The 11,675-nt window shown below is 40.3% G+C and overlaps 1 protein-coding gene and 1 pseudogene across 3 annotated transcripts in view; one reads left to right on the top strand and one right to left on the bottom strand.

Moving 5' to 3' along the window:
* VWA3B (von Willebrand factor A domain containing 3B) overlaps positions 1 to 11,675 on the bottom strand; it is a 288,347-nt gene that overhangs the window by 149,914 nt on the left and 126,758 nt on the right. For all 3 annotated transcript variants that reach the window (XM_027767524.1, XM_027767525.1, XM_027767526.1), the window contains one exon: positions 1,095 to 1,233. In XM_027767524.1, the coding sequence (XP_027623325.1) occupies positions 1,095 to 1,233 (139 nt within the window). The remainder of the gene's footprint in view (positions 1 to 1,094; positions 1,234 to 11,675) is intronic.
* The window catches only part of LOC102496261 (protein FAM136A pseudogene), a 3,190-nt pseudogene continuing 1,170 nt past the window's right edge, over positions 9,656 to 11,675 (top strand).

Genomic DNA, 11,675 nt, shown 5'->3' with positions numbered 1-11,675 from the left:
ATTATAGAAGTGTCAGAAGAATAATTTAGAATATTTATCATAACTAAACTCAATGAGTTGCAAAAGAAAATAGACAACTAATGTCAAGAGATGAGAAAAATCTTTCCACGACTTAAAGGAGAAACTCCATAAAGAGGTAAATACCCTGAAGAATCAAAAAGAACTTCTGGAGATAGAGAATATGACTCAGGAAATAAAAACTTTTTCAAAAGTATTAACAGGAGATTGGCCATGAAGAAGAAAGAATCTCTGATTTTCTTTTTTCTTTATTTTTTTTTTTGAGAGGTTTTCGCTATAGGGCACATGCGCTCACTAGAAAGACAGAGAGAGACAGAGAGAGAGAAAGAGAGAAACCACCACCCAGGGGGGATGGTCACGCCGCAATCCCTTCTCCTCCATTCTCCTCTCGGGATCTTGGGCACGCACGCACACGCGCCTGGCATGAGTTCTAAGCCACCAGGTCCGGGATGCGAACCATGGTCCACTACGTGGGAATCCAGCGACATAGCCATTACGCCATCTGCTGGTTCCCCCTACGAATATTTCTGTAGTTAATATTTATATCATTATGGACCCATGACAGCACTGTGCTATCCATTTACAGATGTGGAGCTAGGACTCAGGAAAGTTAACCTGCTTCAAGACATACGACTCGAGGCAATGCGAGCAGAATAAGAACTGGAGGCTCCTAATCATCACCCTCTACTTCTCCCACACATCATTCCCAGGGCAGCGCACACAGCATCCTTAACACCGAAAATTAAAATAAAAATGCCAAGATAAAGAGCATCTGGAAGACTACGGAGTCATTTGTATAGATTTCCGAGTAAAGAAGACCTGAAGCAACAGATGTAAAACTCCTTTTAGTAACCAGTGCAAAACAGGAAGAACCCACCAGAGAAAGGGCCCACTTGCAAAGAAAGGCTGACAATTCTCTCACTGGCAAGAAGGAGCTTTTTCTAAACTGGAATTCTTATGAAATGTTTAATGCAAAATCCCCCTGTCACTGCTTATAGCCACTCTAGACAAGGGACGACAGAGATGCATTTGTGACACACAAGCCCCGAGGGATGAGCCTGACAGTTCCATCTAACCTGTATGAGCTGAATGATCTTGTCCTTCACCAAGTCCAGTTTGCTCTTCATCGAATGAGACGTATCAATGAGGACATACACACACTCATCACGCACTTTCCCGAAGAGGATTTGACTCCCAGCCTGTAGCCATTTAATCCTAGACAGAAAACAGGTTACACGTGAATGGTTAGAGCCTGCGGGCAACAAGAACATCTTTCTAACAACTTGATGAAACATCTACAGAGATCAGAGCTGGGCTATACCCATTCTTCAGTGAATGGGTTTTTCTGTATAAAATCCTACATTTGGATTTGCTCCCTCAGCATCCTCTCCAATCCAAGCAAAACAGAACTAAGAAAATCAATAAGATAGAAAAATAAATCCAATAAGGATGTGCAAGCCGAAAGTAAATGATTCTAGTTATCTGATATTTGGAGGCCCTCAGCAGTGACTTCAGACCATTTGTCCTTCTAATCCTGCTGACTGCAGTCAGGCTAGTAAGTCCAACACAGTCCTAAAGGCTCAGTGAAGCTTATGGGAAGTCTCAAGCAATTCTAGACCTCATTAATAACCAAGCACCAGGTGGTTGTGGGAGCAAGACAGCTCCTGTGACCCATGCTCAGATTCCCAACACATGATGTAAATAAAAGTTTTCGGTGACAGGCAAAGGCTGGGGGTGAGGGTAAGGGGGAGAGGATAAAAAAAAATGGAAATTAGCTGAGAAATTTAGCAAGGCCTAAGCAACTCGAATTTGTAGGGCAAAATACTGAGAGGCGGTTACTGCACTAAGAGGAAGAGAGAGGGTAAGGAGGGAGAGAGAGAGAAAGAGAACACGCTTTGGAGAGCTGGATAAGGATTTCGGTTAATGATCGAGCCACACATATGAAGAAACTATTGAAGACACTAAAAATAATTAAGTGGATCGATCCTTCAGAACTTACACAAGGCTTGGAACAGTTCATTTTTCAACCAAAGTGAGAAAACCTCATAATACCTGGGGCGTCTATTAAGAGTCTTCAAAAGGACCTTGTCTTAGTAGTAGAACCGAATTAGCCCTGGACTAAAGCAACACTGTATTTAATATAACTTAAAAGCAATCCCTAAGGAGATCAAATTGATTCTAAGTAACTTAACTGCTTTGTAGAGCATATATTCAAAAAATAAAATGAAATCTAGCACCCAACAATGTAAAAATCAAAACGTCTGAAAAACATGACAGAAGAAAAATTAATCAATAAAAACAGACCCCAAAATGGCATATATGACAGAATTATCAAAAAAAGATGTTACAGGGACCAGAAGTTAACGTAATGGCTATGTCGCTGCACTCCCATGTAGTTGACTGCTGTTCGAGTTCCAGACCCGGTGGCTTAAAACTCACGCCAGGCGTGTGTGCATGTGTGCCCAAGATCCCGAGAGGAGAACGTAGGAGAATGGATTCCGGCGGGACCATCCCCCCTGGGGGGTGATTTCTCGCTTTCTGTCTCTCTCTGACGAGCGCATGCGCTCTATAGCAAAAACCTCTCCAAAAAAAAAAAAGATATTACACAACTATTATAAATTTAGCACATGTGTTTAAAAAGATAAAGTATAAACAGAATGAGGAAAGAAATGAAAATTTAAAAATAAGATCAAATTGGAACTTCTAGGGAGATACAGTATCTGAAATAAAAAATACACTGCATGATATTAACATTAAATTAGAGACTAGGAGAGGAAAAGATCAGGGAACTTCAGAAAAGTCATAGCAATAAGAACAATTCAAAATGAAACACAGAGGTTGGGGCTGGCAGGTGGCATGGTGGCAGGGAACTCCCACATGGCCAACCGCGGTTTGAGTCCCAAACCTGGTGGCTTGCTTTCTCACTTTCTCTCTCTCTCTCTGGTCAAATTAAAATAAATTAGTAAATAAATAAAGTTAAAATAATTCTTTTAAAAAATGAAACACAGGGACCAGCAGCTGGTGTAATGGCTATGTCATTCAACTGCGGTTTGTGTCCTGGACCCAGTGGCTTAAACTCACGCCAGGCAAGTACGTGCGTGCCCAAGATCCCGAGAGAAGAATGGAGGAGAAGGGATTGCAGCAAGGTCATTCACTTTGAGGGGATGATTTCTCACTTTCTATCTCTCTCTGTTTTTCTGGGAAGCACATGCAGCCTATAGCAAAAACCTTTCCAAAAGAAAAAAAAAGAAAGAAACACAGAGTTAAGAACCAAAAAATTAAGTAGCCCACAAAACAATATTACGAGGTTTAACATATGTACAATCAGAGTCTGAGAAGGAGGGGAGAGGAGTGTTCACTCCATTCTGTTGTTAAGACCATAAAATACTGGAACTGGCAGGTGGTGTGGTGGTGAAGGGTGCTGGACTCCCACATGGCCGACTGTGGTTCAAGACCCGGACCTGGTGGCTTGCTTTCTCACTTCTCTCTCTCTCTCTCTCTTTCACCTCTCTGGTCAAATTAAAATAAATAAAAAATGAAGTTCAATAAAATAATAATAAAATAATTCTTTCAAATAAAACATAAAATACTGAGTGATTTATGAGAATATAGGTGTAGGGCCGAAGTTCAGTGGTTGAGTGTTATGCACTGGGAGCTGTATCTCACATGGCCACCTGCTGTTGAATACCAGCCCCAGCAGTTTAACAGAACTCAGTGGCTCAAAAAATGCAAGAGGCACGTGTGCGTGTGCCCAAAGTCCTGATGGAATGGCGAAACGGAGGAAAAAGGACTGTGTAGTGACTATGCACCACTGGGGGACGGGCGATGCTTTCTCTTTCTCTCTCTCTCTTTGGTGTGTGTACATACTCTCTGGCAATTAAAAAAAAAAAAGAAAAGAAAGAAAAAGAAAAAAGAATAGAGGTTATTTAGCACACGTTTTTGGAGGTCCAGAGTCAAAGGGGAAGGTCTTCCTGTTGGTGGGTCCTGAGGCCACACAAGGCGTCACACCGTAGAACAGGAGACCGCATGTCATGTCCACATGTATCTGTCTGTCCCACCCCCTCTCTATAAAATCGCCAGGAGTCTCCAAAGGATGGGGTCCGCCGTTCAATACCATAATCATAGCAAGTTTTCCTTTCTCTTAATCTTAACACACCAAATTTCAGCACATAAATTCTGGGGAGTAATTCAAATCATAGCAGAGAGAATAATATTTTAAAAAATAGGGCCAAAATACTTCTGATTTTGATTCAAACTATATACCTACATACCCAAGAAGCTCAAAGAGCCCAGAGAGTAGAAAAATGAAGAAAATCACATCAAAATTAAGTTGATGCATTCAGTAATGAGGAGAAAAAGCTCAGGGTGAGACGGTGGTGAAGCAGTAAAACACAACACTCTGCAAGGCTAACTCACGTGGGAAGGAGTCAGGTTTGTCTGCAGAGGCTTCCATTAGTATGTCAGACACACGTCTGCCCGTAATCTGGCACCTGCTGAGCCTGGGGAGTGGATCATGTTGTCAAACCCCTGCTGGGAGTGCTGTCTCTGTCTCTCTCACTCATGAAAGGAATACTTTTTTTTAGATATTTTGTGATGGGGCGTGTGCACTCACCAGAGAGACAGAGAGAGAGAGAGAGAAAGACAGAAAGCGAGAAATCACCTCCCCCCTCCCACCACCGGGGTGGTGGCTACATCACAATTCCTTCTCCTCCATTCTCCTCTTGGGATTTTGGGCTCTCATGCACATACATCCAGCATGAGTTTTAAGCCACTGGGTCTGGGACTTGAAACATGGTCAACTATGTGGGAGTCCAGCGACATAACCATTATAATTTTTTAAACTTTATTTATTTCTATATGACCAGAGAGGGACAGTATAAGAAAGAGAGAGAGAGAGAAAGCCACCAGCGGGATGCAAACCACGGTCAGCCATGTAGGAGTCCAGCACCCTTAACCACCACACCACCTGCCAGCCCCATAAATAACTTTTTTTTTTTTTTGGAGAGGTTTTTGCTACAGGCGGCGTGACCTCGCCACAGGGCGCGTGCACTCGCCAAACAGAGAGGGAGACATAGAGACAGAAAGCGAGAAATCATCCCCCGGGGGGATGGTCACGCCGCAATCCCTTCTCCTCCATTCTCCTCTCGGGATCTTGAGCACGCACGCACACGCGCCCGGCATGAGTTTTAAGCCACCGGGTCCGGGACATGAACTGCGGTCGACTACGTGGGAGTCCAGAGACATAGCCATTACGCTAACTGCTGGTTCCCATAAATAAGTTTTTTAAGAAAGGAAAAATAAAAAAACAAAAGCAGTCAGAGACAAAATATACACACTATGCACAAAGGAGTAAGCATAAGAATGGCAGGAGGGTTTTATTATAATTATGAATTATGCAAGCCAGAAGACAATGAAGAAAAATTTTAAAGTATTGAAAGATAAAACTGTAAAATTCGAATTATATACTTAGTAAAAATACTGTTCAAAAATAAAAGTAAATTAAAGAGTTTTCAGATTAAAACAGCTGAGATCATTCATCATCTACAGACCCGCACTACCAAAAATGTTAATGGAATTTCTTTAGATAGAAACAAAATGCTACCAAATGAAAATGTGGACCCATGCAAAGCAGTAAGAGCAGCAGAAATATCAAGTATGTGGATAAAAATAAAATACACTTATTGGTGACCAGTAGATGGTGTAATAGTTATGTCGCTGGACTCTCAAGTAGTCGACCATGGTTCAAGTCCCAGACCCAGTGACTTAAACTCACACCGGACACACGTGTGTGTGTGTGTGTGCCCAAGATCCTAAGAGGAGAATGGAGGAGAAGAGATTGTGGCATGGCCATCCCCTCTGCAACCCCCCCACCCCCGAGTGATTTCTTGCTTTCTGTCTCTCTGTCACTCTGGTGAACGCATGTGCCCTATACCAAAAATTTCTCTTAAAAAATAAATAAATCAAATAAAATATACTAATTCTCATCCTTAACCTTGTTATAAGACAATTGACTATTTATAAGGTATTGTGGCGTTTATAGTTTATGATGGAGTAGAAGATAGAACAATTGAAAGGACATAAGGAAATAAAAATTTTAAGAGTTTTATAATATACATACAGTGATAAAGCAATCTTTGAAGATAGGCTATGATGTATGCTAAATAGTCATACTCACAACATAACAAAATAAAGATAAGAGTTAAGACAATAGGGGAGGTGAAATGGGATTACTAAAAATTAAAAAAAAGTTAAAAAAGAATAAAAGGCAGGACCAGCAGGTGGTATGATGGTTAAAGCACTGGACTCCCACATGGCTGGCTGTGGCTTTAGTCCCCGACCTGGTAGCTTGCTTTCTCACTTTCCCTCTTTCTCTGTCTCTCACTGGTGAGCACACATGCCCTATAGCAAACTTAAAAATAATAGTAAGTAAAGATAAAATAAATATTTTTTTAAAAAAGATTAAATAGGGGAAAAAGAACAAATCAGACAAATAAAAATCAAATAGCAACATCTTAGGTTTAAATCTAACCAATTCAATAATTACATTAAATGTAAATGATCTTAATATTCCAGTTAACAGGCAAAGATTAGATCTAAAAAAAAGAAAAAAAAAACCTCAACCTGTTTACAAGAAACCTATTCAAATATAAGATACAGATGGGATAGAAAAAAGATAAACCATGTAGAAAGACTCCAAAGAAAGAAGAGTGACTTTATTGATATTAAAACATATTTCAGAATATTATCAGAGATAAAAAGGGACATTCCATAATTATAAAGGAGTCAGTTTGTCAAATGAATGTAACATATGCACCTACTGATAAAGGTTCAACTTCCTGATAGTAGGTCCTGAGGCCATGCAAGCTGTCACATCATAGAACAGGAGAATGCATGAAAACACATACTTAAAAAAATTATTAAAACTAAACAGAGAACTGGATGAGTCTAAAACTATAGCCAGAGATTTCAATACATTATAGAACAAAGAGAAAAATCAGTAATAAAATAGAAGACTTGAATAACATTAAAACCAACTTGAGCTCATGGACATTTATAGCACAGTCCACCAAACAAATGCAGAATTATTTTTTCATATTCTTGGTCACAAAGGATAGTCTTCCTGAATAAATAGTGCTGAAAATTGAATATCTATAGCAGAAGGAAAAAATTTGACCCTTATCTTTCACCATATACAAATACTTACCTAAAACGGATTAATGACTTAGTCCTAAGACCCAAAACTATGAAATTACTAGAAGAAAACAAAGGAAACATTTCAAGACATTGGACTGGACAAATATATACACATTTGTTTGTTTGTTTGTTTCCATAGGGCATGTGTGCTTGCTGGAGAGAGACAGAGAGAGAGAAAGTGAGAAATCATCCCCACGAAGAAATGTTCATGCTGCAATCCCTTCTTTTCCATTCTCCTCTCAGGATTTTGGGCCCACGCACAGGCATATGTACCTGGTGTGTTTCAAGACACCAGGTCCGGGACAGTCAGCCATGTAGGAGTCCAGTGCCTTAACCACCACACCGCCTGCTGGCCCCTGGACAAAGATTTTAAAAATAAGACCTCAAAAGCATGGGTAACATGAGCAAAGGCAGACAAATAAATGGGCTTACATAAAAACTGATGAGCTTCTTGACAGTGAACAATCGCAGAATGAAAAGACAACCCATACAATGTGAGAAAAATATGTGCAAGTTTTACATTTGATAAGAAAGTAATAATAAACATATACAAGACACTCAACTCACCAGCAAAAAAAATAAATAATCCAATTAATAAGTGGGCAATTGACCTGAACACAGACAGTTCTGAAAAGAAGACATACAAATGGCCAATTAAGTACATTAAAAAATGTTCAACATCGGGAACCAGCAGTTAGCGTAATGGCTATGTTGCTGGACTCCCACGTAGTCGCCCACGGTTCACGCCCCAGACCCGGTGGCTTAAAACTCACGTCGGGCGTGTGTGCGTGCGTGCCCAAGATCCCGAGAGGAGAATGGAGGAGAAGAGATTGCAGCGTGACCATCCCCCCTGGGGGGGTGATTTCTCGCTTTCTGTCTCTATGTCTCTGTCTGGCAAGCGCATGCGCCCTATAGCAAAAACCTCTCAAAAAAAAAAAAAAAAAGTTCAACATCACTAATCATCAGGGAAATGCAAATCAAAACTACAATGAGTGTCTCGTCCCACAGCACAGCAGTCAGGGGAGTCAGATCCCACATGACCAACAGTAGTTTGAGTCCCAGCTGTGGTTTGAAAAATATGCCAGACACATGCATATTCATACCCAAAATCCTGACAGGAAAACAAAGCAGAGAAAGAGGGATTATGGAGTGGTCGTGCCCATTTGCAGTTCTTTCTCCCCCTTTCTTCCCCTCTCTCTTTCTCTGGTGACTGTATGCACTTTCTGGCAATAAAAAAATATAGATGGTCAACATCATTAAACACACACACACACACGCACACACACACACACGCACGCACGCGCACGCGCACGCGCGCGACTAGCAGATGGTGTGATGGTTACATCGTTGGATTCCCATGTAGTCAAGCATGGTTTGAGGCCCGACCCGATAGTTTAAAACTCATGCTAGGCACGTGTACACGTGTGCCTCAAATTCGAGAAGGAGAATGGAGGAGGGGACTGCGGTGTGGTCATCCCCCCTAGGGAGTGATTTCTCGCTTTCTGTCTCTGTCTTTCCAGCGAGCACATACATTCTATAGCAAAAATCTCTCTCTAAAACACACACACACAATGAGAAATTGCTTCGCCCCGTTAGAATGACTATTATAAAAACAAAAATCAAATACTGGTACGCATTCAGAGAAAGAGGAACTCTAATACACTACTGACGGCAATGTAAATTAGTACAGCCTTTATGGAAAACGGAAAATACTATAGCAGGTTCTCAAAAAACTGAAAAATGGAACTACCTTATGAACCAACAACCATACTGCTGAACATATATCCAAGAGAAAAGAAACCAACAGGTTGAAGCGATATCTGCACCTCCATTTTTATCACAGCACTATTCACAATAGCTAAGATATGGAAACAACCTATGTGTCTATCAACTGCTGAGATAAACACACACAATGGAATATTATTCAACTATATAAAATATAAAATCTCATAATTGGAGGCTATATGGACAAGCCTGGAGGAAGTTATACTAAGGAAAATAAACCAGGCACTGAAAGATAAATACAGTAAGTTCTCACTCATTAGCGGAAACCAAAAATTTGAATCACATAGAAGTGGAAAGTGAACTCGTGGACACTGGAGCTGGGGAGAGGTGGGGTTTAAAATACAAAATTGCAAATAATAAGTGGAATAAGTTTTAGGCTACTATAGTACAGCAGAGTAACTATAGTTGGTGACAATTCAGTGTATACTTCAAAATAGAAGAGAGGAGTTTGAATATTTATAACACAAAAATAATGATAAATGTTGGAGATGGTGGGTATTTTAAAAGAATTATTTAATTAATTAATTAGTTTATTTATTTTATTTGCCATAGGATACATGTGCTCACCAGAGAAGAGACAGAACAAGACAAAGAAAGTGAGAAAGCAAGCCACCAGGTCTGGGACTTCAGTCATGTGAGTCCAGTGCCCTTAACCACCATGCCGCCTGCTGGCCTGACGGTGGGTATGCTTACTGCCCTGTTTTCATCATTGTACATTATACTTAAGTAATGAAAACCATGCCGCACACTATAAATATATACTATCACATGTCAATTAAAAATTAAAAACGGGGTCCAGCAGGTGGTGTGGTAGTTAAGGATGGTGGATTCCCATATGGCCCACCACGGTTCAAGTCCTGGGCCTGGAGGCTTGCTTTCTCACTTTCCCTCCCTCTCTCTCTCTTTCTCTGTCCCTCTCTGGTCAAATTAAAATACATCAATAAATAAAGTTAAATATAAAAATTAAAAATATAGTTTTAAAACAATTGTAAGCACAATATTTCTCAGTTTACAGTGAAATTAAAATGGAAATCAATAACAAAAAGCTAGCAGAAAAGTAAACAACATATTTCTACATAACCCTTTGGTCAAAGAATGACAGGGTAAAGTAGAAAATATTTCAAAGTGATTGAAAAAAATTCTTTAGGGTTTTTGCCATAGGGAGCATGAGCTTGCTGCAGAAAGACAAAGAGAAGAAAAATGAGAAGTCACTCCAGGGGGAGAATGGCCACGTCATAATCCCTTCTCTTCCATTCTCCTCTCAGGATTTTGGGCAGACATGTACACACATGCAGTGTGATTGTCAAGCCACTGTGTCTGGGACTCAAACCACAGTCAGCCATATGGGAATCCAGGGTCTTAACTATCACACCATCTGCTGCCCCTAGTGAAATTTACAGAATTTAATGCTTGTAATATACAGAAAGATCTCCAACCAGTAATCTAAACATCAGTCTTAAGAAAGTTAATTCCTTGGGGCCAGCAAGTGGCATGATGGTTAAAGCACTGGACTCCCACTCAGCTGACGGTTCAAGTCCCAGATCTGGAAGCTTGCTTTCTCACTTTCTCCCTCTCTCTGGTCAAATTTAAAATAATAAAAACATAATAAATAAAATTAATAAATAATCATTTTTAAAAATCCTTACTCCTGAAATAAAGAGAAAGAAGGAAATAATAAAGGAAGGAGCAAAAATCAGTGGCATATAAAACAGAAAACCATATAGAAGGAAAAACAATAAAACCCAAAGCTGGTTCTATGGAAAAATAAAATCAATAAAATGGATAGCCTCTAGCCAAACCAATTAGAAAATAAAGATGGCATAGATTCCCAATATTAGCTCTATGTGCTAAAGAATATTCAAAGAAATTGAAGGCACAGTTAAAACTTTCCCTCAAGGAATAAAAGTGAGTTCAGTGGTGAACTCTACGAAACATTTAAGGAAGGGATGATTATCCTTCTTCATAATGTCCCCTAGTAAACAGAAGAGTAGAGAAAACTCCCCAATAATCCTTACATCTGGAGCCTTCCAGGCAGCATCTTCTCCCAGATTTGAAAGCCCGTTGAGTGGGCCCCCCCACCACAAGCAGAGAAGACTCTAGACACAGGGATTAACTCATCATGAATAACCCGTCTCCGCCTGCATTTTGAGGCTAAGGCTCTGGAGGTGAACATGGGGCAGAGGATGTGTCTCTAGTTTGTGGCGTTATGACAATGTATAACGTGGAGGGGGGGGTTGTTATTTTCAAATGGCTACTGTAGGCTGGTAATAGCTTAAGCTCGTCAGATTTAGAATCTGACCTAAGACATAAAACAAATTTATAAACAGCATTACTATTCCCACTGTATAAATGAAGAAACAGATGCACAAAGGCATTAACTTGCCCAGGGTTACACAGCAAGTGGCAGAGTGGAGATTCAAATCTAGCTCGAGCTGTCCTCAGAGCCCATGTAACTGGGTGAATCTAGTCTATGTGATCTGACAGTGTTCCCTGGTCTGGGAGAAGGCCTTAGGGCAGTTAATTGCCACGGGGTCAACCTTAAGGTCACACTGTTAGCACACCTGACTCATGAGCATGACCAGATTGTGAAGACTCAGCAGGACTGAAAGATCACATGAAGTTATTTTGACCTGATTTTTAATATATATGTATATATGTATATATATAAATGTTATTAA

This window comes from Tupaia chinensis, unplaced genomic scaffold (assembly GCF_000334495.1).
Source record: "Tupaia chinensis unplaced genomic scaffold, TupChi_1.0 Scaffold144276_1, whole genome shotgun sequence".
Classification (NCBI taxonomy): Eukaryota; Metazoa; Chordata; class Mammalia; order Scandentia; family Tupaiidae; genus Tupaia; species Tupaia belangeri.
Note: the sequence above shows the minus strand (reverse complement) of the source record. Positions and strands in the feature narration are given on the sequence as shown.